This window comes from Phaethon aethereus (assembly GCF_964289735.1).
Source record: "Phaethon aethereus genome assembly, chromosome: 20".
In the NCBI taxonomy this organism is placed as follows: Eukaryota; Metazoa; Chordata; class Aves; order Phaethontiformes; family Phaethontidae; genus Phaethon; species Phaethon aethereus.
The window spans coordinates 6449727-6477214 of NC_138596.1; the positions used below are offsets into that span (position 1 = coordinate 6449727).

General features: G+C 42.5%; 1 protein-coding gene across 1 annotated transcript in view; it reads left to right on the forward strand.

Annotated features, from left to right (window-relative positions):
* The window catches only part of NUP188 (nucleoporin 188), a gene marked incomplete at its 3' end in the record, with an annotated part of 28669 nt that extends 5601 nt beyond the window's left edge, over window positions 1–23068 (forward strand). Inside the window, exons 9-44 of the mRNA XM_082008912.1 lie at window positions 357–568; window positions 1343–1457; window positions 1984–2184; window positions 2916–3005; window positions 3570–3635; window positions 4164–4283; window positions 4759–4885; window positions 5002–5157; window positions 5499–5625; window positions 6351–6438; window positions 6532–6608; window positions 6776–6890; window positions 7218–7338; window positions 7569–7635; window positions 8065–8193; window positions 9407–9540; window positions 9948–10054; window positions 10899–11105; window positions 11728–11897; window positions 12241–12310; window positions 12953–13020; window positions 13660–13855; window positions 14373–14450; window positions 14797–14882; window positions 15315–15460; window positions 16639–16820; window positions 17200–17400; window positions 18134–18226; window positions 18442–18600; window positions 19399–19536; window positions 19951–20025; window positions 20726–20935; window positions 21749–21880; window positions 22022–22092; window positions 22536–22665; window positions 22898–23068. Coding sequence (XP_081865038.1) covers window positions 357–568; window positions 1343–1457; window positions 1984–2184; window positions 2916–3005; window positions 3570–3635; window positions 4164–4283; window positions 4759–4885; window positions 5002–5157; window positions 5499–5625; window positions 6351–6438; window positions 6532–6608; window positions 6776–6890; window positions 7218–7338; window positions 7569–7635; window positions 8065–8193; window positions 9407–9540; window positions 9948–10054; window positions 10899–11105; window positions 11728–11897; window positions 12241–12310; window positions 12953–13020; window positions 13660–13855; window positions 14373–14450; window positions 14797–14882; window positions 15315–15460; window positions 16639–16820; window positions 17200–17400; window positions 18134–18226; window positions 18442–18600; window positions 19399–19536; window positions 19951–20025; window positions 20726–20935; window positions 21749–21880; window positions 22022–22092; window positions 22536–22665; window positions 22898–23068 — 4635 coding nt within the window. The remainder of the gene's footprint in view (window positions 1–356; window positions 569–1342; window positions 1458–1983; window positions 2185–2915; window positions 3006–3569; window positions 3636–4163; window positions 4284–4758; window positions 4886–5001; window positions 5158–5498; window positions 5626–6350; window positions 6439–6531; window positions 6609–6775; window positions 6891–7217; window positions 7339–7568; window positions 7636–8064; window positions 8194–9406; window positions 9541–9947; window positions 10055–10898; window positions 11106–11727; window positions 11898–12240; window positions 12311–12952; window positions 13021–13659; window positions 13856–14372; window positions 14451–14796; window positions 14883–15314; window positions 15461–16638; window positions 16821–17199; window positions 17401–18133; window positions 18227–18441; window positions 18601–19398; window positions 19537–19950; window positions 20026–20725; window positions 20936–21748; window positions 21881–22021; window positions 22093–22535; window positions 22666–22897) is intronic.
* Between the last annotated feature and the right edge of the window lie 4420 nt (window positions 23069–27488).

The window sequence follows — 27488 nt, forward strand, 5'->3', positions numbered from 1 at the left end:
TTGGAGAATGCATATGTGCAGATACAGTTAAAAACGATGTTTCTTGTGGTCCAGGAAACCTAAAATTTGTTTTCTCTCTAACAGAACACACTTTTGCTCAGAAACAGAGTGAGTTGCATGAAACGTATTGTTCTTTGTAATAAATCCGTTGATAGCCTTAGGCTAACAGATCCATTTATTTGTAGTTATTCATAATCTCTCTGCATCAGCATCAGTATTTACAGTGGCTTTCCTTGCCATTGGTACAAGCCGCTGGCTACACAAGCTGGTGAAATGCTTCAACACTTCTCAGTTTCTCACTGCTTTGACTGACCTGTGAGCTTCGATGTATGATGGTAGAACTTTTCCTTGTGCAGACAGAGCGTCAGGTTTCCCGTTGGTTTGTGCAATGCCTCCGTGAACAGTCCATGCTCCTGGAAGTCATCTTCCTCTACTATGCGTACTTTGAAATGGCACCTGATGAGCTTCTGGCATTTGCAAAGATGTTCAAAGAACAGGGGTTTGGCACTAGACAAACCAACAGACATTTGGTAGATGAGAGCATGGATCACCTGGTGGATCGTATTGGGTAAGTATCATGTATATTTGTGAAGTGACTACAGAGCAAAACAATTTATTTCCTCAGGAAAAAAGCATTTTTAATTCCTGCTGCTGCCTCTTAAAATCACTGCTATTTCAAGATAAGCTTATTGTGATGAAGCCAAAATATCTTTTCTGGTGAAGTTGGAGATTTGTGGCAAAATGAAGGTATGATTGCAAAGCAGAAAGGAATCCATATACTTTAATCTAGTACATAATCTAGCCTCTGATAAGAATGGTAAGAAGACACGGTGCCACTCCTTCCTAATTAGATGGTCTAGTGGTAAAGTGAAGTTGTGTCTTCACGGTCCTGTGCTGGTAGTCTGGCTGCATGGAGGCTTGCACTCTTTCTCTGACCTGTGTCATTAACTGTGTTGCCTCAGTTCAAGCTATTGTGAGTCTGCTTACACAAATGGCAGTAATGTTTTCATTTTGCTGCATGGGACATAACTTGAGCTGCAGCCAGGGGGAATGAAAATCCTGCCGGGTGGCAGAGAGTTACAAAGGTGGAAAAGCTATCTCTAAATTTCAGTGACCTTTTTTTCTTTCCAGAAATGGTAGTTCTGAAGGTTGTAATCTGTCATCTACTAGCATTTCAAGGCAAAATTTGGATTATCTGCTGTTAATTTTCTGCAATTTCTATTGGTTGAAAGAAGAGCTGGACAAAAGAAAACTAAGGGTTGTTTTTTGACCACTTTTAATTGAAAAAAACCACAGCTGAATTCTTCTGACCTACTTGGTTTTATTCTTTTCCTGCTTGCAGCTACTTTAGTGCTCTTATTCTGGTGGAAGGCATGGAAATTGACTCCCTCCATGAGCGTGCTTTGGATGACAGGACGGAGGAGCACAAGTTAGCCAATAATGAGCACATCCACCAGGTAAAGCACTGGCAGAGTAACCCCTTGTCAGGCCTAACAATGCAGAACTTACTGTTGTTAGCCAAGCAGTGCTGTTTAAAGATTATGTCTGTAAGTTTCTAATCCTTGGTTTTGTTGACCAGGTGTAAGAACTTACATCCACATAACATTCTGGGGCAAATAAGAACAAAATTAATTCCTCTCCCACTTACATTTCCTTAGTTATCTTGGACCTTTCTCTAAAGAAAGGTGTGTGCAAAGAAATAGGCAGTGTGAACTTTCCAGAAGGGAATGAAAGAAAAGATTTGTGGTGTCAGGGCTTTTAGGACAGAGATATCTGAGGTTAGGCCAACTATAAGTCAGTAAATGATGCAGAAAAGCAGACCAAGGCTGCAAGTATATAATTTGGTCAGTTGCATGTTTGAAATAATTACCTGCAAGGGAAAGGTGACTGTTAGCAAGCAGATGCAATCAGTTATATGCTTGCTGAGTATGAGCCGCTTTCAGAAGATGTCAGTTATTTTGCCTTTGTCTTTTCTCTGTGCAGGAGATGGACAATCAGCTGCTGCAGTTAGGGGATGTCTCACATCATGCTCCAGTGCTTTTGGCTTGGGCTCTGCTCCGTCACACTGTAAACCCAGAGGAGTCAACAAACATTATCAGAAGAATGGGCAGCACTGCTATCCAGCTGAATGTTTTCCAGTATCTGACAAAGCTTCTGCGATCACTGAGCAGCGGGGGGAAGAATGTGAGTTTCTTATAATCATATACGTAAGCTCTTGAAGGTTTTTAACTACTGCTGATGTAAAGGTGTGGTGGGAGATGGATGATTTTGAACGAGTGTTCTTTCAAACTAAATCTGGTTTTAAACAGAATATGCAGTAAAGCATGTTTTATCATCTTACCTTCTTTCAGTGAAGATCAGAAATCAAGTTGAAAGAAAACAGATTTTTATGCCCTAAGAATAAAAAAAAAAGCTTTTCTAAGTTCAGGAACTACATCTCTTCTGAGCAGAATAGCTGCATTTAATCACATTTGTTGATTTGCCTCCATAGGTGTACTTGCCATAGTAGATCTTGAGTATTATATGATTTAACTCTGCACTCTTCTCTATATATGGTTTCATTAGACAATACTGTGTATGAGAGTAAACTACTTCGTAGGCGGAAACCAGTGAAAGTAAATCCTTTTGATTTCTATGAACACCGAGTGCTGCTTTTTTTGATGTCTGGAAGGCATTTCGATGATAATGGTAGTGGCAAGATTTCTCATTTCAGTGAAATACTTGATGTTAATGTGGTGCTTAACTAATGACTGATACTTGTTTTGCTGGCCCTCTGCTGACTGCAGCAAGGATGAAATGAAAGAGGCAGTTACTCAGATGTGCCCACAGTTTGTAAAGGAGGCTGAGTAAAGTTACAGTGTGTTCTATAATTCATAATCTTTCTTATAATGGCCTTGTGTATTCTTTCTTCCCAGTGTACTGCCAGCACAGCTTGTATGTGTATTTATGGGCTTCTTTCCTTTGTCCTGACATCACTGGAATTACATACATTGGGCAATCAGCAGGTAAGCATCCAAGGCTTGTTGTGTGTCTTAGCTAATTTAAAATAACCTGTCATAACTGATGCTAATTACTTTTGTTAAATTGTAATCCTGCATTTGAGACTGCAAACTTTGTGACTTAGATCTAGAAGAGTGATTTGCTGTTTTCCCTACTGCATTTATACTATGCAGACTTAGTAAACACCTCTGCAGACTGGCTGATTAATAATGAAAGATAACATATCTTGCACTTGAAGTCCTATGGATTTGAAGTAATTGCTGATGTGTTATTTCCAAAGCAATAGAAATAATACATACTCAGTTTCCATGTTTGAGAAGACATGCAGATATAGTGGATGTATTTGTCCCGGTCAGTCCATTTACAATAAAGAGCATGGCTTTAGGCTGGCTGTGTGTTCTGGGTTTGGGTGTGTTGGGTGTTTCCTTCTGTTTTGACTAGAGGAAGTAGTTACATCTTGGCTAGTAAACACGGAAATTTAAATTCCAAAGATGTGGCAGAACTTGTATGGGATGAAATCCCCCTGTGTAAAGTAACTTTTATTTTCTCCGTCCTCTCTTCCTTTGAAGGATATAATTGATGCTGCATGTGAAGTTCTGGCGGCTTCCAGCATTCCTCAGCTCTTCTGGAAGACGGTGAGTGTGTTGCCAACTTCTTTGACCTACCTTTCTTATAACTAAAACCTGATAAAAGGTCCCCTTTTAGGAAAGGAACAGACTGATTGTATTTAGTTAGTTTCTAGGAGGGCCTGAGGAGCTAGTGTTCATTTGTATCTATCTTTGATTTACTTTTGCCCTTTCCTGCCTTTTAGGTACAGCCTTGGCTTTACTCTTGAAGGATACTGGAACAAGTTTTAATATAGGTGATAGTTTAAACCAGGGCTGGGGTTGCAAGGATTGAACTAACTGCTGGCAAAAGCATCATGCTTATTTTTTTTGTTGTCACAGAATTAGGATGATATGTAATGCATTACAGTCTTACTTCCTGCCTTATACTTGCACACTGCCTCATGCTTTAGTCTGTGCAAGGACTGGAGTGATACTTTTGTGCATGATTAATGTTAAATGTACAACTTAAAAGGAACTGTATCCTTGTACTATACTGAGACCATTTCAGTGTTTATTTTTAGTAATAAGACATTTGTTTTCTGTTTCTGCTGCCAGGAACCTACTGCAGGTCTGGGTATTATCCTGGACAGTGTGTGTGGGATGTTCCCCCATGTGCTTACTCCTCTCCTTCAGCTGCTCCAAGCCCTTGTGTCAGATAAATCTACAGCAAAAAAGGTACAGGTTCTCTCTTAGTATTTTGGAGATGATTTATTTTAAGTCAGGGATAATGTGCTGTGTGATTCTTTCTTTCTTTCCATTGCATGTACCTGTCTCAGTTGCAATCTTAGATAACAGACATAAAGGTTTTGTTAAAAGGCAGTGGACAGGGCTCCTTTTTAGTCCTGTGCTGTTGCAGGACACTGTTTCCTGGCTTTTAGAAAACTCTTCAAGTGTACTGGCTGAAGATTAAGATATTCTGTAATTTTTCAGGTTGTACTTTATTCGTAAGTTCCTGATTCATTACATCAGATGTTTTTGGACTTGTGAGCTGTCTAATGATGTTTTAGTAGGGTTGGTGTATTAGAAGGATATTGTCCACATCAAGAAAAGTTGCCTATTCCTGGAAATGACCTGGTTGATTAATTTTTAAGAATTAAAACAACACAGCCTGGCTCTTCGGCTGTGTTGTTTAAGCTCTCTCTGTATGCAGGTATACAGTTTCCTGGATAAAATGTCCTTCTATATCGAACTGTACAAGCATAAACCTCCTGATGTGATCTCTCATGAAGATGGCACACTTTGGCGAAGACAGGCTCCAAAGCTCCTCTATCCTCTTGGTAAGGAAACTGCACTAAACCTCTTGCTGAAATGCTTTGGGAAATTTATTTCTTTTATCTGGCTTCTAACTCGTGGGTGAATTTTTGACTATTTCACCTGCTCCTTCATTCTTTAGGACTAGGTCAAACCAATCTGCGGATACCTCAGGGAACAGTGGGACAAGTGATGCTGGATGATCGAGCTTATTTGGTACGATGGGAGTATTCCTACAGTAGCTGGACACTGTTTACCTGTGAGATTGAGATGCTCCTCCATGTTGTATCAACAGCAGGTGAGATAGGCTGGGAGTATAAAAGAGAATAAGTAATTGTTAATCGGTATCAGTAGGGTTGAACAGCTCTGAATACTTTTGAAAGAGCATGGAATACTTTCCAAGAAATGCGATTCTTAAAATTATTGTTACAATGCTATAAAATTCACTGCAAAAGGCCAAGAACATTTAGTGAGATGGGATAAATTGTAGATGAAGGAAAAGTTGAGATAGATAAAATAATTGTTTTTTGGTATGGGGAATGATCATGGGGATGTGTGGTAAGATTAATGTACATTGTTCCAGATTTGATTACTGCATAAGTATGATTTTGCATTCTAGTGTTAGTTTTCTTTACCCAGATGTGATTCAGCATTGCCAGAGGGTCAAGCCAATAATTGATCTAGTTCATAAAGTCATCAGCACTGATGTATCAATAGCAGATTGCCTTCTGCCAATCACGTCGCGAATCTACATGCTCCTGCAGAGGTACGTCACTGACTGGCATGAAGTCATTAACAGCAGAGGTGCCTGGGAAGATACGATCTGGAAGAATGGTGAATTACTAATTTTGACAAGACCTTTGCAAGAAGTGTGGCTCAGGGCTTGAACTCCCCAAGACTGGCATTCAGTTCTCAAGACTATTTTGGCTACACACTGTTTCATGCTTTGATGCAGCTGAATGGCTCCTCTCCTGCTTCTTTCCTGAATGTTCTGCAATTTTTATCTATTTAAAGGCATTTTTTCGGTAGCTATATTTACTGGAAAGGGGAATAAAGCATATCATTAGAGCAGTAACTTCCAGGTGTTAAAACAGTTGTACATACTAACTCTCCTCGCAGTGTTAACTGCCTGGGAAGTGATTTTCTGCTGGATATGCATTGTTTGCTGTGACAGTCTGCTATCTTGCCAGCCTTGCCTCTTGCAGTAAATTGATCTGACTCAGGTATGAGGGGGAGGTGGCAAGTCTAGACTGAAAGTGCAGACTGTGGTGTCTGTATTTACCTAGTTAGGTTTTAGGCTTAGGACTGAAGTACTAAGTACTAACTACTACTAACTATGTACTAAGTACACACTGAAGTACTGTGTACTTCAGTACACACTTCTCACTGTGTACTTCAGTGAGAGAGAAGCTTTTTTGATTAGAAAAAACCAGTATATAGGCTACACCACAGGTGGCAGTGCATTTTAGGCATAATATTTCTTTTTTCTAGGCTAACGACTGTAATCTCTCCCCCTGTGGATGTTATTGCTTCTTGTGTCAATTGTTTGACGGTACTAGCTGCTCGGATGCCAGCCAAGGTGAGGAAATGACCTTCTGAGTTTGCTAGGTTTGAGAACTAGTAGACATGTATATGTGAATGAGAGGGAATGCCTGTACTTTTTCTCTTGCAGGTTTGGACTGACCTTCACCATACGGGGTTCTTACCTTTTGTTGCCAATCCAGTGTCCAGTATGAATCACATGATTAGGTATTGATGATCCCCCAGCCCTTTTTTTAAAAATTTCTTTTTTCCCCTAATCTATTCCTAACCTGTCATAAGAACTTTTTGCTACTGTGAAATCTATGCATCTGACATCTCTCCCTCGTGTCAGAGTCCTGCTATTCATGTAATAAACCCTCTTGCTCATTTCACAGTGCGGAGGGAATGAATGCTGGGGGCTATGGAAACCTATTGATGAGCATAGAACAGCCTCAAGGCGAGTACAGTGTTACCATCTCCTTCCTGAACCTGATCACAACTCTTGTCCGGGTGAGTGTTTCTGGAATGGTCTGCATGTTAAGTCAGCTGTAGGCTGTTACCATAGGAAAGTAAAATATAGCTGTGTCTGAGATCCCCTGTGCAATAGGTCTCTCAGTAATCATTGGTGGACACTCCCTTCTGTGCTACCGTTTGTGCTTTCTCTTCAGTCTGATTCTTTCAAAAAACTGTTCTGATTCATCTCATCTACAAAAGAATAAAGTCGCTTGTAAATCTATGTTGCCATGCTCGACACTGTAAAGACCTATGGCGTATCTTCCTGCAAAAGGTTTCTTGTCCGTCTTAGTAGAAGGGGGACAACATTTCTCTTTCTCCTAGGGACAACTTGGTAGCACCCAGAGCCAAGGACTTGTGCCCTGCATTGTGTTTGTCTTGAAGGAGATGTTACCAAATTACCACAAATGGCGTTACAACTCTCATGGAGTGAGAGAGAAAATTGGTAAGGATGTTGTTGGTGGGGAGGAGGAGGGCATAAAAAGGATCACCTGTCTTCTCAGAGAGGATGTGTGAATTTTTACTGCATTTTTATCATACCTTTTCTAGCAGCCATTTGGGATTTGATCTGTATGTCTACCAGTATTGCTAGATGCTGTGATTTCTTTGAAAATATTAGGAACTCGGCAACAGATCTTCCTGAAAACTGAGTAGTCCATTTCATCTCTGTTTTAGGATGCCTTATTCTGCAGTTGATCCATGCTATACTGAATTTATGCCCTGAAATGGATCCTCGCAGCAGGTAAGACAGGTGATGGATTTCAGATCTGCACTAGCCTGGCTTACAGTGCAGGAGGGATCTGTTGCTATCTTTTTGTTTCAGTTTTTGAATGTAAATGACTAGGAATGAACTGGTATGGTTGTGTAGTGCTGTTTTTAGCTCTTTTCAGTGTTACTGAGTACAGGAAGGGTAGAAAAAGATGGCAGACATTGTTTTTTAGAATACCTGGTGAAGAAAGAGAAAACAGTAAATACAGTTACTGGGACAGACTGCCATCCACTTTTCCTATTTGGTGTATCCACTCTGAAGAAAGTAGAAGGGAGGATAAAGTAGGGGTCAGTGGTGGTGTAGAAACGAAGAGGTTACTTTGTGGTAGTTTTCTAAGTGGTTGGTGGGAAAATACTGCAAGTGCCCCTAGTGATGATGTTCTGTGTTGTTCATTTGTCACAGCAATGCCCCCAGCCTTCAGTCCTTGTGCATCTTCAGCCTGGCCAACACTGAAGCAGGGCAAGCTGTCATTAACATCATGGGAATTGGTGTGGACACTATTGATATGGTAATGGCCTCCCAGTCTAGTAGGTGAGTGGTCTGTTTGGTTTCAGTAGTGTGAGGAAAGAAGCAAATGATAATATCTGAAGTGTAGCTTTAGTTGATTGCACTTAACAGGGAATCAGCATAGCTGCTAGCGATGACAGCCTGCCTTCTGTGGTCTGGAGGAACAAGCCTGTTTGTTCCAGATGTGTATATAGTCTTTTCTGTACGCTATCCATTCCATGCAGTTGTTTTAATTTTCTATTTCTAAATTACATTTGGAGTATGATGGTGAGTGTAAATGTGCTCAATTGTTTAATGTTTGCTAGCAGTTACATTTTTTTTAATAAAGAATTCATTTGAATGCAATTTATAAGATTGCATGAGTGAATTGGAAGCGAGAAGATGTTAGAGAAGTTTGAGAAAATGTTAGAAGTTTTGTATCTTCTAGTTAACACCAGAGTTCAAGTGAAGCTATGCTCGTGAATAAATTTTAATGAAGCTTGAACTGTACTTTTGCAAGTGCTAGAGATGATCAGTCTTTTCAGGGCGGTTCTAAAGGCAACTTGCAGTACTCTGGAAGTATTGAAGATGTCTCCAGTGCTGAGTGCTTTAACCTCCTTATGTGGCTCTCACTGAGGCTTGAATCTCTCGTCTTTCCTCTATTCTCTTTTCCTGGCCAACCTTACTTGACACACAGCCAGCCAAACTTGCTAGCAGGTTGTTTCTGGTACAGTCTGCCATTTTTTTCTTTCGAAACAAGTCTGGAAGGGAATCCAGACTTGTTAAGGAGAAAGTGAGACCTATCTGAGAAACCTCTTTGGCATTAATGTCTCTTCAGAACGTTTATCTGATAAGGAAAATCTTGGAAAATACCAGACTTAGAGACAGCTTTCTGTCTTCATACAGTTTTGGTATACTATAATTTCTGTGAGATTGGTTCTGTAAATGTTTCTTCCTCTGTCTTAAGACATTTTAAATCTCTGTATCCCAAAGAGGGAAAAAAAAAGTGACAACAGGCTGACAGGCTATTTTTCTTTTTTGTTTGATGCTGAAAACTTGGGGCTGGGTAGACTATTTTGTGTGGATATGCAGGGGTTTGTTTTCAGCAGCTGTTGTGCGGTGACATGACAGTCTTGAGTAAAAATGTCTTATAACCCCTGTTTGACAGAGTATAGACTTTCCTCTTTGAATGTTGTGCAAATAATAAATGTCGATTGTCAACACAGTTACTTACTTTGGTTTCTTTTTGGAAACACAGTGATGAGTCACAAGGCCAAGGTCAGCTGCTGATCCAAACAGTTAAGCTGGCATTCTCTGTTACCAATAATGTCATCCGGTTGAAACCTCCCTCTAGTGTGGTATCTCCACTAGAACAGGCACTTACGCAGCATGGTATGTATTTTTCCATGGGGACAGCCTGGGCAGCTATGCTTTTTTGTTATTTGCAGATAGTCAGTGTGTGTCTCGTTACAAACAGTAGTTAAGATTTCAAGGTTCCAAAAAGTGGTTTCTAGTGATGGCAGAAGGCCTATTCTCCCTCCTCTAAGGGATTCTTTTGCTCTGGGACAGCTTCTAAAGTATTAAGCAAATGTGGCTTATTGTTTGCTGCTTTGTAATGAGATGGTGTAATTACAGAATACAGTAAATCAGCTGCCATTAGTACCTCTGGCTGGGCCCCATGCCTTGTTCTTTTGGAAGACTGACCTAGTTCTCACCTTCTGCTATGGAAATCATTATTTGGCAAATATTTACATCTTGTTGCAGTTTCTTCTCTTTGATTTTAATTGTGTGTTCTCCAGGTGCTCATGGAAACAATCTTATTGCGGTCTTGGCCAAATACATCTACCACAAGCATGACCCTGCACTTCCACGCCTGGCCATCCAATTGCTCAAACGACTGGCTACGGTAAGATGAGACTAGCCCAAGTGCTCCGTTGCTTTTCCCCTTGTGACTGATTCCACCACTGAAATTCTTTCAAGAAAATTTCTTGAGGCTTTTTTGTATCAGGGAGCTTAATGCAAGTCAGTTGAAGGCAGTGTGGACTGAAAGGTAGAGCACGTTAAAAATCACATAAAGGCCTCTTAGTTTTTTAATGTAATCCTCTGCTGTTTCAGAAGTCACTCAGTCACTGAGAGGCTTCATATGAGTGGGATGTTTTATGCAAAGTATTTGCACCTCCAGTTGATCTCTTTCCACTTCTTTGAGTAACGTTCTCAAGTCACATTCTTAAATACAATTCCAACACCTTCTTAACTAGAACTTTAACATCTTACTGTGATGAGGATCCTGTTTAAGTTTTTATCAGGAACTTTCAACTTTGCCTTTCAGACTTGCTCGTTTTGGCTCCTAAACTTCTGAGAAGGTATTTGCAGTTTTATTAAAGCACATAAATCCAGCTCTGGGCTTATTTATTTCAAGAAACCTTACTCCAAAACTGCTTTTCTCCTTGTCTTGTCCGGTTTTGTCATAACCCTTGAGAAATAGGTGAGGGATAGAGCAGAACTGCCGAAGAGGAAAATTTGGATCACTTTGCAAGTTTCTTCCTGCTTAATGACAACAACTTACTTTTGAGTTCCCTCACATATGTTCGTAGTATCATATGTGTATGATACTACGAACTAGGATATATGATATCCAATATCAAGTATTTTGGAGTTTCAATTTGAAATGCAAAACACCTTTTATATAGAGAAGAAGCATTCTGTAGAGTTTAGTTATTCTTGCATCTGATGTTTCTTTCCTTTTGCAGGTTGCTCCCATGTCTGTTTATGCCTGCCTTGGTAGTGATGCTGCTGCCATCCGTGATGCCTTCCTCACCCGCTTGCAGAGCAAGATTGAGGACATGCGTATTAAGGTCATGATACTGGAATTCCTCACAGTTGCGGTGGAGACACAACCTGGGCTCATTGAGCTGTTCCTGAACTTGGAAGTGAAGGATGGCAGTGACGGGTCAAAGGTAGAATAGCAGATATTTGCCCAAGGACTCACTAGTCTTTTATTGTAGCATTCATAGCAAATCTTATGGCACTAGGCTCTAAAATCTGATAGTTCTTACATGTAACCTGATGTGCTTAATGTACAGATAAATGCAGCTTGTGCTTGCAATTAATGGATGTGCTGCTATCCCAGTTCACTTTTCCCTGTAACCAAAGAGAAACTTTCCCCAGTGTTTCAAGGGAGATACTGAGTTAACATAAGAACTGGGTCAGACCAAAGATCCCTGTGGCCCCCTCTCTTGACTCTTGACAGTGGCCAGTCAGTGAGAAAACTGAAGATTGAGGTACAATGGACAATATCAGTTTTCATTTCAAGGTCTTCTTGGATTGAGACGTTCTGAAGGCACTTGGTGTAACTAAGTCTTAGTTTAGCTCATTTTTTCTTCCCCTAAAAACTATTTTTTTTCTCTCCTGTTACGACTACATTCCTTGTAGTTATATACAAAATATATGATGGCATCATGTGCTCAAGATTTATTTGTCGGTGTATTGTTAAAGTGGAATCAAGCAAATTCTGCTTTAATAGGTGCCTACATAGTGCTTCTGTGGCAATGTAACCTCTCTGGTTTCCTTTTGCTTTAGGAATTCAGCTTAGGGGAGTGGAGTTGCCTCCAAGTAGTCTTAGAGCTGATAGACTCCAAACAACAGGAGAGGTACTGGTGCCCTCCTCTCTTGCATCGTGCTGCCATTGCCTTCCTGCATGCTCTGTGGCAGGACCGGCGAGATAGCGCCATGCTAGTTCTGAGGACGAAGTGAGTTGTTGTTTTTCTACAATGCATTTTCCTTCCTTTTGTCCAAAACGGTTTTTCTTTGGTTCATCAGACTTTTCAGGGACATTTGCATCTTAGTCTGTGTGTGCCCTGGTAAGGGTATGCAGTGTGTGGGCTTTGAACTTAGTCTCTCAGGAAAGAAGATGAGAAGCCCCTATGTACATGTTCAGAAGCAAATATATCTTGTTCTGTTTCTTTTGTACAAAGCTGTATAAACTTGTATTTGCGAAAGCATATCTTCTGTGAAGTTTGGAACAGTCAAAATGCTGCTAGGCCTGTGGTGTCGGGGAGATAATTGATATTACTTCTCTATATATCTCTTTAGGCCAAAGTTTTGGGAAAATTTAACCAATCCCCTCTTTGGGACTCTTCCTCCACCTTCAGAATCGTCAGAGGTGAGTTACATCCAAACAAAATGCAGGTAGTTACGCACTTCTCAGAAAAGGTTTCTAAGTGATGTACATGGCTCTTCCCTCTGCTTGCAGTTTTCTAAAAGGAAGTATTATCGAGTGCTTTAAACACAGGCAGGAGATGAAGTGTATGCTTTCTGGCTTTGCAGAGACTGTACAGCTATGAACTGCCTTTTGAAATTCTCTGCTTTTTATTCACATATGAAACAAAATTAGATGTTACCTAGCATCTGTGGTAACACTTACTCTTTGTAAGGTATGCTGTCTGTAGTGTATCCATCCTATACGTCGCGTGCTGTTTGGCAAAAGAAACTTTTTTTTTTAGGCATAGCTCAGGCTGACTAGTGGAATCCGTTAGGTTCTTGTTATTCTTCCTTTCTGTGGGAGTTTTCATTATGGAAGTCCTGTGCTCTCACTCAGAGTGCCACTTTGAACACAGCATTCTTTCCTTATTACCACCAGTCCATAGTCAAATGACATAACTATTGCTATCATGGGAGAAACAAATCTCCTGCAAATCTGGAGTATCTGTCACTGCAAGTGGATGGGTATGGATAAATCAGAATTCCTGCAGAGCTAGGTGCTCAGATTTTGTTTGGTTTTGTTTTTTTTTTTTTGTCTTTATAGCTCAGTGTCTTGGATACCTGTGCCTTAATTATGAAAATCATCTGTTTGGAGATCTACTATGTTGTCAAGTGAGTCTTTGGTAGTCTGTCCTTTGTCCCTGTACTTTTTAGTTATCTAAACTGCGTGTGTTAAATCTTGATAGACCATGCAGGCCTTGAGGGACAAAGTACATATAATCCTGTGAAAATGGGGAGGAACAGTGATTTATAAAGAAATCACAAACATGCGTTTGAGACTCTTGCAATCACCAATTGCAGAAAGAGATGTTATAGTGTTTCTGCAGCCTGTAGGTGAAAATATTAGTATTAGTATTTTCCTGGCATCCTAGAATGAGAATATGCTATATTTATTAAAACTAATTGTAAACTAAACTAAGTACACCTATGATAGTGATTGCTGAATAACATTTTAGTCGTTTTCTCCTGCTCATTTTGTTTCCCTGAATGTAACTGCCCTTTAATATGTTGAAAAGTCAGGATTAACTAAAATCTCTGCTTAAAAACCAATTAAAATCATAGATTTTCTTGAGGGATCATGCTTTTCCTTCATAATTTGATGCGAAAAGTGGGATTCCTTGCACAGGTCTAATATGTGGAATAACCTTCACTTGCAAGCTGTGTCCTTGGCTTTCCTACCTGAATCTCAGAAGAACTGTATTTTCTGACCAAAGAATAAATGAAGGTAACCTCTCCTTTTGATTTGGTCAGGGGCTCACTGGATCAGTCCCTGAAAGACACGCTGAAGAATTTCTCCACCAAAAAGCGCTTTGCCTATTGGTCAGAATATGTGAAGTTACTGGCATATCACGTGGCAGAGACAGAGGGTAGCAGCTGTGCCTCCATGACAGAATATCAAATGCTGATCTCAGCCTGGCGGATGCTGCTGATAATCTCTACTAGCCATGTAAGAGCTACCTCTTATCTTTCATGATACTCTGAAATTAACATTTCAAATAATACAATGTCAACTTCTCAGGGCCAGCTAAGCTACAATGAAGAATTCACTGGTTTTTCTTTCAATTTTCCTGTGTATATGCTTACAACACAAGTTGTCATGAGCACGGTACAAGAGGTTAGAGTAAGTGGGGTTTTGCTGTTTGATCAAAATGAGCATATTGTCTGTCTGAGCAGAGGAGGGAGGTGGTCAGTAATTTTTATAGCAATTATGAGTAATTCTGTAATCCTGAAGAGATTCTGCTGAGTCAAGTGAGGCAGGGATGCACCATTAGGTAAATCAGTCATCGCTGACTTCTTGTCAACTGTTAGCGTAATACTTCAGTGATTTCTGTAAAACTGCATCGTTCAGCAGCTGTAAAATTTGGTGAATTCTTAAAGTAACTAAAGCAGTAGACTGATGTTAGACTGCTAAGAAGGTGCATCGTTTGTTGTGCGTGACTGATCTCTGTCTTTGTGGATCTTAGGCGGATATAATGCATCTGACTGATTCTGCAGTTCATCAGCAGTTGTTTCTGGATGTGCTAAATGGGACCAAGGTTTTGGTAGGTGCTGCTTCTTGTCAGTTCTTTAATTTCCCAATTGCTCATCTCCTTTGTACTATGAGGAGTTCTACTTCTGCAGCTGCTTGCCGTCATAGGTTTTTTTAGATCCTGTGAAATTGGGCTGAAACAAAGTATGTCTGCCTGAATTGATGAGCTGCTTATAAGTCTTTATTTTGTCTGTGTCATCACTGAGTGACCCTGCAGAGGGTCCTGACTCTGGTTCCCTCACTGCTGCTAGCTGCTGAAGAACAAACCTGGTCCTGGTCATTTAGTGGCAGTGCTCGGGCTGAGGATTTCTTAAGTGTTCTTCGATGTGACTGTTGCAACTGTAACTCTTTCTTCTTAGCTTCTAGTTCCCATGTCAGTATCCTGTCTGCAGCTGGGGTCTATGCTCTGTACTCTTCTTCTGATCCTGCTCAAACAGTGGAAGAGGTAGGTATTTTGTTTGGATAATTATTAGTCACTGCTAAATATAAACACTTCTGGGAGATTATGTTTAAGTGTTTTGCTCTAGTGAGATTCCCTTAGTGATTTGGGGAGGAAACCAAAGCCTTATCCTAGAGTTCTCTTTTGGGATGGCAAATATCTGTTGCTGAAATCTCTTTTAGTAATACGTTTATGGTTTGGCTTCCTGCTTGCTGGAAAAAAAAGTGTATCAGAAAGCTTTTGTGATAGTCAGTCCTGCATTCTCACTGTACTGTGCAATGTCTTTAGTGAGATCCAGGTAGTGACTTAAACTTTACTTGGAAGAACTGCTTTTATTTGTGTGGATCATATAACTTATGATACACACAGCTCAATCAAGCCAATATATCTATTGAGGGATCTTGTCTAATCTGAAGAGCTCTTCCTTTTTGTTGTCAGCGAGTTGTGTTCTGTGGATAAAATCATAAACTCCTTGACGCAGATTCTGGAGGGAGTACTACAGGCAGATCAGCAGATGATGGAGAAAACCAAAGCCAAAGTGTTCTCAGCTCTTATCACTGTGCTGCAAATGAAGGAGATGAAAGGTGAGGTGGTGTATGTACAAGTGTCAAGAGCAGGACTGCCATGGCTGAATACACCCTAACACTAGCGTTTCCAAGATAAAAATGCTTTTGGTGTTAGTAGTAGTACAGGATGCTGAATATAGTCACCAATCTGTGGAACTTCTCTACTTTTTTCTTACTTATTTTGGCTAGTTTTAGAAAGAGGTTTATCATTCACAATATGTGTATGTCTTCCCTTCTCATGTCTTTCCCCAACAATAACCCCCATATTTGATCAGTTTGATAGAAACAAGTTAGGGTTCCCATCTGTTTCGGAAAATATCTGAGCAGGTGTGGGAGGGACACCCTAGAAATGCCATCTCACAGAGTGATTGTAGGACTTAGATTCTGACATGAATTTCTAGTTAGAGATAACAAAAGACCCAAATACAAGGAAGTCTTCTGAGGGTACATTTTGTTACAAACCAGAGAAACTAATCTGGTCATTATTCCTGCCACTTGTTGGGGTGTCTTACATTGCAGTAGAACTTGAAGACCCTCAGTGGAATCTGGGCAGTATTTCTCTGTACAACTCATGCAAAGGCAAGCGTAGTGTTGAGAAGTGTATCAGCTCACCTTTCTGTGTAGTCCTTGTCCCACTGCTTTGGCTCTGCAAGCCCATATATATTTGAAAATAAATGAAGAAAAAAAAAAAAGTGGAGGATTGGGTTGGTTTTGAATGTTTTTCTTTGCTGTTGAATTTGAGTTTCCAGTCATGCTGCTAAAAGGTGGTGTAATTTATTATAATAGTTTTGATGAGAATGTAGTATTTGTACAGACCCACAGAACATAGACTGTACCCACTGGCCAGTACCAGCAATCTGGAGAAATGGGTAGGAAGTAATGTAGTGAGCAGTTATGGAATAATCTGTCCACAGTAGTGCTCGATTTGTGCCTTGAAATGTCATGAGCTTATATGACTTCTTGGGAAAACTACATGTTTTTATTATCCAGATGACTGTCTAATCCTTTATTATGTCCTCCTAGGCTTAATCATCTAACTTAGTCACGGTTCCTCCCCTTCTGTTTTGTAGGTTTTTGAAATGAAAACAGAGTAAATACTAACCCCAAGAAATGTGCCCAGTGATGTTACCGGTTCAACTGGAAATCTAAGTACAAGGAGTATGTGTTAACTGTTGCCTGTTCTGTGTGTGTCACAGTGAATGAGATCCCACAGTACTCCCAGCTGGTGCTGAGCGTGTGTGAAACACTCCAAGATGAGGTCATTGCACTCTTTGATCAGACTCGACACAGCCTGACACTGGGAGATGCTACAGATGACAAGGACAGCATGGAAACAGATGATGCCTCCCGAGTTAAGCACAAGGACCAGCGAGATGGGGTAAAAGACCTGTTTCTCTGCTTTGCAGCCATGTTTCTTCTCTCTAGACAAAAGTTCCGTGTATGTTTGGAACAACTTTCCCTTGCAGCCTGCTGGCCTTCAAAGGAGGTTTTGGCAGTTTCTATCTCAGAATTACTCCATGTCTTTTTGGCATGCATCAGTTTGGGAAATTGGCTGTTGCTGCCTCTCTTTCAGATATGTCCTAAAAGTGTCACAATTGCTAATACAGCCAGGAAGTGTGCAGAGTATAATGTGAGGGGTGTCTTAATTCATGATTCTGAGAATGATTAAACTTCAGGTTATGTTAGTAAATGCTTTCAGGATTTTCATGCTATACATGTCAAGCCTATACCTTGTTGTCCTATCTTTGTCACTGCAGGTATGTGTTCTGGGTCTGCATCTGGCTAAAGAGCTCTGTGAAGTTGATGAAGATGGAGACTACTGGCTACAGATTACTAGGAAAGTCCCTGTGCTCCCTACTATCTTTGCCGCATTGGAGATCAGCCTGAGAGTTAAACAAAACCTTCACTTCACAGAGGCCTCATTACATTTACTGCTGACCTTAGCAAGGACTCAACAGGTGAGATATGCAGAGAAATTAGAGAGTATAGCTACACGTTTTTAATAGGAACCATATCTCTCGTTATTCTGTCTGTGATGTGTCTGAACAACGATCTGTAGATAAAGGGTGTCTTAGAGGCTGGCAAGCAGCAGGTCCTGTGTGTACACCTGCTTAGTTTGCTTTGTTCTTCTTGATAATGGGATGTCTCAGATGGAAGAGCTGGGCCAGCCAGAGGAGCCCTGTAATTTAGAGCAGGCACTTTCACTGAATGTATTCTTCTGCAGTGCAAGTTATCCCCAGCCCCGTTAAAACAGCATTAAGTGTTGGAACCTGCTTCCTCATTAGTTGCAATAAAGCATTATTTATCTGTTACAAATTCAACTTTGGGTTGGGCTTTAGGTGAAAGCAAGGTCATTCCAAAGCCAGCCCTTTTCAAAGATTATATACCAAACCAGGTGATAGTGAAATGGAATTTATAGTACAGTTATGCAGGTTAGATTTTACTGGAAGAACAGTGTTGCTTTTCTTGATACTGAATTTTAACAACATAGAAGAAGTGTGTGTAGATGAAAGTTCTCTAAAAGGGTGGTGACAGTGCAAAGGACAGAAATATCTAATGCAAAATAAGTCTCTCTAGTCTCAGAGAGGAGACAGGCATGCAGATTTAACAAACAGCATTTACTAACACAACCTGAAATTCAATCATTCTCAGAATCATAAATTAAACAGTAGTTTGTTCTCTCTCTTGTAGGGAGCAGCAGCAGTGGCTGGAGCTGGTGTCACACAGAGTGTCTGCCTGCCCCTCTTGAGCGTGTACCAGCTCAGCACTAATGGAGCCATTCAGGTGGGTGCTACTTCCTTTTGAGTGGGATATGCCAGGAGAGCTTGCCATGCCTTGTCCACCATGCTGTGGTTGGAGCAGAGCCCTCCTGCTCTGGGAAGGACAGCAGCTGCCTTTAGAGCCTGGAGACTACCAAAATGGTGTGGAGGGTTTGTGGTGTGTGCTCTGCTGGGCAGCAGTGTAAATAAGTAATTTATTTTTGTATCTGATTTGTTCAGACATCCGCTTCATCTCGAAAGTCTCTGGATGCCCCCTCTTGGCCTGGGGTCTATCGTCTCTCCATGTCACTGATGGAGCGTCTTCTTAAAACACTTAGATACAACTTCCTGACGGAAGCACTGGACTTTGTCGGTGTTCATCAAGAGAGGATTCTTCAGGTATGTCATGTACTTCCTCTGCGATGGTTCCCTTGGCTTCTGTGTTGCAATAGCAGTGGAAACATGTCAGAAAGGGCAGAAGCATTGAAAAGAGGCTCCTGCCTCAGAAAGATTTACAGTGGAAATAATTGAATAGTGGGGGAAGGAGGATAGAATATACAAGCCATGCAGTCAGGCAGCGATGATTATTACGACACTTGTTAGAGCTGGGCAGTCACCATCTGTTCATCCTGTTCACTCTTGGGGTTGTAACTTTGCTACAGGTGTTTAATATGCCTACTCAAGACAGTAGCCCAAGTGAGAGTGTGATGGGAACTCACTTTGTGGCTGTCTGGTCTGGAAAGAAAAGTATGAAGGCTGTTCTTGGAGGTGGCTTCAGCTCAGCCTTGCTCAAAGAATGAAAATGCTATGGTCAGGGTTCAGTCACCATTTGGGTTGGCAAGCTCTCATGTCCTGCGATACTGAAGTACCTGTACTGGCTGGATTGTGTCGGTGCAGACGTGCTGAGGAGTCCTGTTTGTACGTAGGTGCTGAATTACTTGTTTATAAGCATGCTCCTTAGACAAATAGCTGTCTTCTCGTATGGCAGCACAGTTCGTGAAATGCGTTGACCTCTGACTAAGAATATAAAGTGCTCCAAGACTGACCCATGTGCTGTGTGGCTAACTTCCATGAATGCATTTTCTGTCCCCAAGGGGGCAGATCCTCTGCATCTTCAGCTTTTTCTTCTAGAGGAGGGAATTGGATTTTTGTGATTTTAACTGTCATTGCCCTGATTTACTTCTCTCTCCTTTCCAGTGCCTGAATGCAGTACGGACAGTGCAGAGCTTGGCCTGCCTGGAAGAGGCTGATCACACTGTTGGCTTCATTCTTCAGCTCTCAAATTTCACAAAGGAGTGGCATTTCCACTTGCCACAGCTTATGAGGGACATGCAGGTAGGAATTGGGATACTGCTGTGGATAATACATTGCCTTGGAGCATGGGGATTTCGATGTGTTAAGAGAAAATGGCACTGTATCACCCTTTTACTACTGCTCTTTTAATAGGAATTACTGCTGAGGCCATTTAAATGTCTGTTCCATCAGTACCTTCTCTGAATTGAGTGAGGAAAGGTAACTCTTGGGGACAGAGAGGTGGTAGCTTGGAAGAATAACTTGGGAAATTCAATATGTTACTCTCAGTTCTCAGTGCCAGGTAACTCAGAGAAAATACTGGGAAATCAAGAGACTGCGTTGATCCTTTATAATCAGAGTGTTCTCTTTGACTGGATTTTCTAGCTTCCACCAATGGTAGTGAATTGATGGGTTTTGAGCTTTTAAGAGATTTCTCCCTCACTTTATTTATTTCAGGTGAATCTCTGTTACCTGTGTCAGGCCTGTACCTCCCTCCTGCACAGCCGCAAAATGCTCCAGCACTACTTGCAGGTGAGGATGGGGACAGTAAGCCAAACTGTTAAGTCAGGAGTGTTGCATGCCCATGCTCCTTGTTAAAAGGCAAATATTATTCAATATCCAGGCTCTTGGATATCGAATTGATGGTCAGTAATCCTAGTGGTGATTGTTGACAATCATCAATAGTAAGGATTTGCATTTCTCCACAGCAAAAAAAATGTGCAAAGAGTAGTCTGGACTCTAAAAACTCTGGACTGTGTAAAGCCAGTCCCAGAGAAGCAGCAGCCTATGTTTGAATGGTGCAGTTATCATTTTATAACTGCCTACACTGCAGCAGGAAGGCTGCATTGCTGTAGTACTCTGTAGTGCTGTTAATTAAGCCACTGTTGACCTGGTGTCCTTGATCTGATTTAGTTTGTTCAAGAGAGATAGCTCTTGTTCTTGGGGAATCCTTAGATTTATGAGGTGGAGATGATGCATTGCTACTGCTTGGTGTGTCATTAGAGATTCTTTTTTCTGGAATGTGGAATCTAAATAGCCTCTGCAGCTGCCTCCCTGCAATGCAGTGCCTCCCCCAATGCACCCTAAGTGTAGATTCTCATGCTTTTAGTGGGTGACTGACTTTGGGTGCCTTATTTCCTCATTCCTTTTGTTCATAGCACTTTTTTTTCCTGAAAGTAGTGCAAAATAGTCATATCTGTATTCAAGGCTTTATTTTTTTCTTTCCCCACAGACAAAAAATGGTGATTCTCTTCCATCAAGTGTGACTCCACGAGTGCAGCGTAATCCACAAGCCTCCTCCAAGCATCCCAGCCCTGAGTCGGAGGCAGCAGAGCAGAAAGCACTGCTGACAGTGCAGTACAGCCTCTTGAAAATCCTCAGCAAATCTCTTGCTGCCCTGCGCCATTTCACCCCTGATGTCTGCCAGATCCTCCTTGATCAGGTAGAGCAAGAGGAGACATGCTGTTCCCTGAAGGGGGAAGTTTCCAGCATTTCAAGTGATGTTCTGGGTCCAAACCATGAGGTACATTCTGTCCTTCTTGAGACAATGACCCCACCATACCTCTGCCTGCTGTACAAAGCAGGGAGGCAGGGCCCAAGAAATTCCCCTTTGGAATTGGTCACTGATCAGTGTGGATCACTGGTCACTGATCAGTGTGGAAGGTCACTTGGTCACTGATCAGTGTGGAAGGAAGGCTTGGCTGAGCTTTTGTGTGATCCACACAACGCTGTGTATGTGTAACCTTACTGGAGCAGGCTAATAACCCAGCTAGGTTTGTATCGTCAGTATGTCACTCTTCAGAAAAGACATCCTCGTTATCCTGTGTTGGTGTGACTTGGTGGCTCATCTCCAACTTCAGAAAAGGAAGGTTTAATCTTGGATTCTGGCAGTGTCCTGCTGCTAACTTTTGGATAGCTAACTTCCTTTTCCTGTGTCTCTAGGTACATAGGTCTGGACTTTTGAAAACAATCTGGAAACAGTCATTACTTTTGCTTGCCACTTGGTGGCAAGCTGTACAGCTTGGGAGCTGGAGAAGGTTCATTTGTGTGAGGAGAGCCATATAGTCTGATTGTGCAGTACTGTACAGAACGCTCTCCACTGCTCCATCTGTATACTTGAGATTTGGGAAACATCTCAGTGCTTCTGGTTCTCCATACAAAAAGCGTGATACAGGGACTAGGTATTCCCATTACTATAACAATAGCATGCTCATGGCCTCAGGGGTCACTCACTCCTCTTTCTTTTTCTCCACAGTCACTGGACCTTGCAGAGTACAACGTGCTCTTCGTTCTGAGTTTCACTACACCAGCCTTTGATTCAGATGTCGCACCTTCCTTTGGGACCCTCCTTGCCACAGTCAACGTGGCCCTTAACATGTTGGGAGAGGTACTAGCCATTTCTCTGTTTGGGAGAGCACAGCAGTTGCAGTGATCTCAGAGCACTCATTCATCTGATATTTTGAAGAGTAGGAGTATTTCCTCTTTTCTGTCTCCTGTCTCTAATGCCTGTCTTTTTTTCCCCTCTCAGCTGGATAAGAAGAAGGAGCCTTTCCCTCAGGCTGCAGGGCTGAATATGCAAGAGGGAACCAAAACCCTCAAGTGAGTTTCTAGCTGTTCGATTTAGTCATGGCCAAAGGAGTGGAACCTCATGCTCCTCAGCTCAGAATTGAGGTTTACAGGGATACCTGTAGCTTCAGAGCTGCTCACTCTGAACCAAGGAGTTCAGATAGTCCATCAGAAGCTCTCCAAAGCAATCAGGGATATTTTTTGGGAGGGTGTATGAAGCCATCCCATCCTAAGATGCGGTGTAGAGAGTTGTTCAATGCTTACTTATCGGTACATTTACATCGGACTTTCCTGATGGCCGACAGAAGTTTCTAGTCTGCAGACTGTAGCTTTTGGGCATCACTACTTGAGCAGAATGTTAACAGTAACAGCATTTCCTCATATCCTGTGTGTGAAGTCTTTCTAAGAGTATTTCACCTTGAAACTAGAGTGTGCTGATCCTTTTGGCTCCTTCTGATGTGCGTTTCTTTGCACAGGTCTCTGCTTATGTTTACAATGGAAAACTGTTTCTACCTGCTCATCTCCCAGGCTGTTCGGTACTTGAGAGACCCAGCAGTGCATCCCCGTGATAAGCAGCGGATGAAGCAGGAGCTCAGCTCTGAGCTGGTAAGCAGCTTGTACCATCCTTCCTTGCTCTGCATTGTAAATGTGTCTTGTGGGAGAAGGTCATTTGTCTTTGGCTGCCCAATGAAGCCTGTTCCCCAGCATGAGTCAACAGCCTCAGGGATCTTGGGCTGCGTGTACTGGCACCTGTTCCTGCGCCACCGGCACCTGGTTTGGGGAGGGAGAGGGGCATGTGTTTGTAAGAAGCTAACTTGTTACATGCTTCTGATTTCAGAGTACGCTGCTTTCCAGCCTGTCTCGTTACTTCCGCCGCGGTGGTCCCTCTTCACCTGCCAGCGGGGTTCTTCCCTCTCCCCAAGGAAAGTCTGCCTCCAAGCTGGGTCCTGAGGGGCAGGAGCCTTTGTTCCAGCTTGTGCAGGCCTTTGTCCGGCACGTGCAGAGATAGATTCTGCCCTGCCCCTGCCTCCCTTTTCAGGACTTGCAGCAGAGCGATTCGTGTCCACCGCAGAAGGCATCACCTTTGGCAGAGCTCGCAACAAGGACGGGGAAAGGGAGGGAGGTCTGGTGTGGGCAGCGGTGTACACTGAGCTGTAACTGCAGCAGTGAGATCCTGTTGAACTCTTGCAACCCAGTAGCAGCGTGAATGTAAGGAAAGCTGAAAGCGGCTCTTCAGTGATCAGCCCACGTGCACAGCCTGCCTGATCCATCTGCTAGAGCGTCCTGGCTGGGTACAAGTGCTGAACAGTCAAAACCTTTATTTTTATAGCTTGTACCTCAGCTGGGAAAGCTGTGGCTAGATGGAGAGAGGAGATCAACTTTCCGCTGGGCATTAACTCTGCTCTTAACACAAGGTGCGATCTGCCTCTCCCTCGCAGTCAGAGTCCAGTTAAGGCACAACCAAGGGATCAGCCAGCAATTCAGAGACCATCTTTCTACTGCTATTTTTGTACTGAATGGTTCAAGGCAAGATGGTGTATGTGTGCTCACGCCTTCCCTTCACCCTGCAGTCTGTGTGTTGTGTGTGTTTCTGAAGAGCAAGGCCTCACTCAAGGTTTTTAAGTCAAAATTCCATTGCTCCAGTCTTGCAGTTTTTTGTAACTGTGCCCTATTTATACTGATATTAAAACCTTTATACACAGTAGCTGGGTTCATGGTTTTGTACTGAATATAGCAGCCTGCATCACCAATTCTCCATCTTCTGTGTAGTAGTTCTGCTGGGCTGAAGTCCCAGCTAACAGTGATGCGAGTTGTAGCTTGTGAGTGACAATCCAGATACCGTTTGAAGTGATTACAATCAAAGGTTGATTCCTTCGGCTCTCCCACACCCACTCCCTTTCTCTTACTGTCATGTTGGGGAGGTTGTAAACAAGCATCACTATGAAATACTCCTCGGGAATGATTGTTCCGCACGTGATGGTGTGGACCATGCACACGGATTGCTCCGTGCACAGGTCCAAGCTGCTGCTCTGCCTGTTGCAGCAGCAGGGGAGGGTGCAGGTTCAAGCTAGAAGACAGACTCTGTCTACAGTGAAGCTGCATCGTGCTGTTGTAGCACTCTCAAGTAGATCAACAAACTCCTTAAGGTCCCAAGGTTCAATGTGTGATGGAGACAGTAAGAGTAGGTCAGTGATCATTGCTTAAAATAAAGCCTGAAATGGGAAATCTAGATGGACTTTCCTAAGGTAAGAAACCAAATTTCAGTGTAGCTATGAACTAGTAACTTACCAATTCTTTCCTAAAGAGACACTTGATTGCTTTACCACTCAGCCTTTTTAATCTTAATGGTTTTAAAAGACTAGAGTGAGAAAATTAGATTATGTTGCTTTGAGGTGGTTTTGGTTTGTTTTTTTGGTTTTTTCACTCCTTGTAAGCTTTAAGTGATGGTGATGTTTTAGCACACTTGTTTGATCTAGTTTTACTTGCTGTGGAGGCTTTGGAGAGATTTGAACTAGCTGGATGGAGCAAAATGGTCTTAAAGTAGAAGGGAGAGGGGCTTGACTACCTTCCACAAACTCAGTTGAGCTGCTCTGAGAGTGAGGGGAGGTGGATCGTGTTTAGATGGGGTCACCTGTAACCGTCACCCCTCTGCCACAGGGGCACTGTGAGTGTGAACATGAATTTGAAGGTAAAGAACTGTGCAGAGAAGGTAGCAAATCGTGCCAGGTAGCTATGGGGAGTGGAAGTAAAGCCAGAATCTGGTACATCTAGGGAAGTTCAGCAGTGCTCAGGGCTGCTGTGTGACAGCTCTGGTAGGTATCTCTACTTCTGTTACAGCTTCTGAAGTTACATGCAGTGTGCTAATCACTTTATTAGTGTTCAACAAGAATGGATAGAATGAGAATTTAGGGAGAAGCAATACATTCTTTTAGATATTCACTCAAGCACTAGAGTGAGAGTTTATACAGGTAGGAGTCCTGGGTGCCAGACAGCAAAGAATGGTGGATGCTGTTGGTTACATCTCTGTTTTAGAGCTAGAGCTTCACTTTAGACAGCAGCATTTCAGCCCTGGATTGTACCGTTACCTGCCCCTCGGCCACAGAGGGGCCTAGAACAGCCTCCAGCCAAGGGTGGCTCACCCTGGCGCCTGCTAGTAAGCAGCACGAGAGTGTAATCTTTCTGTAGAGAGCTGGTTAGAAGTAGCACTAGATTTTGCATGTGCTCTTTTCTAATGCAGAAGGGAGGGAGTGCTGGCACCAGGAACAGGCTTCCTTCTGGCTGTTCTGAGGGAAGAGTCACCATTTTCTGCATCAAGCTGCTGCTGGTTTTGATAAAGCTGTTCTTCTCCTCCTTTAATGCACCAGGGATGTGTCTGGCCTGAGGGAGAGGTATACATACTGGAAGCCGGAAGGGAAAGAGGCATGGGTAAATCTACAAAAGGGTAGAACGGTGGTAGTGTTAATCATGGCAATTGTAAAACTAACTAAAGCAGCAACATAATTTGATTTCCCCATTCCCTTTCATTTGAGTTTAACTAGAAAAACTGAGGGCTATTGAAATTCTGCAGAGCATTTCAACAGCTGCTTTTCCCAGGAGTTCTTTCCATCCCAAGATGAGCGCTAGGGACAAGGCTTTAGGATTTTAGATTAGCAGCAGATCTAGTTTCCATAACAACAACAAAAAGTCTGTTAGATCTAGACAGCATTTCCAGTCTCTCAGCTGCTAAAATCATATTGCTGCTCTATTTTTGCTTCAGGTTAAGGAGGAGCTCTTGTTTCTTAGAGTTTCTGAATCTGTAGTACAGCTGAGATGTGTCATCTGGGAAAGGAACTGCAAGACATTAACAACCTTAAGGCCTGTTGAGAGTTTCAGCTGGAAGGATTAGCAGCTTTGTTTTGCTTTTACACCCAGCTTCCAAGACTGGGAGAGCAGAACTGCACAGCTCCCCTGTGAGCTGCCTCCCTGCTTGTCCCTACAAGCCTGCAGTCACGTGGCTGGAGAGCAAGGGCAGCCCTGAACCCACACAAGACGCCAAGGCAGGAGGTCAGGCAGTTTGTTTATTGGCAAATAAGTGCTGAAAATCATGAGCCCTACATATACAGGTGCTCAGTGCCCTGTTTGTTACATTGGAGTGGTCACGATACCATTGGGGAAAGTGCAAAAGATCAATAAACAAGCAAAGTTAGTTCTGACATATCAAAGGGAAGGTAGTGAACAGAGAGCTTGGTGCAGGCGAGCTTCTCTTCCATCCAGTTTGAGTGGAAAACTAGTTACCCAGCAGTGGAAGTCCTTTAGGTGAGCTCTGGCTAAAAAGCTCGTTATAGGATTAAAAGGCATACACACCTGAGCACTCCCTTTGAGCTAAACCACCACATACACCAAGGGTAGCCTGGACTGTTTAGTGCGTGTATGGCCAAGAATAAGCTCATGGTTAGAGATAACAGCAAGCGGGACAATCCCTTACTGTACCAGAATGCACCAAGTCTGTTCACTGCAGAGATGGAAGGGGAATTATTAGTTCAGTCAGTGATCTCGGGTGAAAATAAAGTCAGGCTAAAACATGCCTGGAACAGACACACTGAAAGAGCCTGGACAATTAATACAGGGAGCAAAGCTTGTAAAAAGGCTTGTAAACTCTTTGCAGTCCAAGAGCAGTTTCTCAGAGGAAATGCAAGCAAGATGCATGGTCCCTTGCACTGAGGTTTGATTTTCAACATACAGGCCCTATGTTATCAGGTTGGTCTTCACAAAGGCTTTTCCATCCAGCTTCCAAGGACAGCTTCTAGATTGAAGCCATCAATCTAGAAGGCACCACGACAGTAAGCATGGGTCTTGGAGAGCCTTGCTTTACTGTTCTCCCACAGGTGAGCAAGGTGGAGGGGTTTAACAGGCTCTTAATTCTTAAATTCAGCTTCCTTGCCTTAACAGCTAGAACGTGTCAGAGGGTTTGTGTGGGACACTTCCCACTGGAATGCTTGATGATTTGACTTGGGCAGTTCCACTGCTGAAGAACAGAGAGGAGGACAGGGGGGCAGACAGGCACTAACCCACGCCAGACACAAGGGAAGTGTAACTTAAACTCCATGAGCAGCTGCGGAGGCAGACAGCTTGCGGGCCCTGGGAAAGCCACCGCGATAATGATAAAACAGACTAGGGTAGGGTAGAAAAAAAGTAATCAAGGAATCTTGCGCCATCAAGACTAACCTCAAAGCAGGCTGCACTGGTAGTTAACAAATTCAGTCTTGGGTGCCATCAGCCCCTTCCCAAAACCTTCCTGTTAACAGTTTTACCACTTCTTTCCCACAATTCCCACAGTAGCAATGGAGTGTCAACCCTGAAGAGAGCAATGGTCTCGGATGAAGAAATCCGCATTAGAAGTGCCAGGAGATGAGGGGTGCATTCTGCTTGTACATTCTTCCTGGAGACAT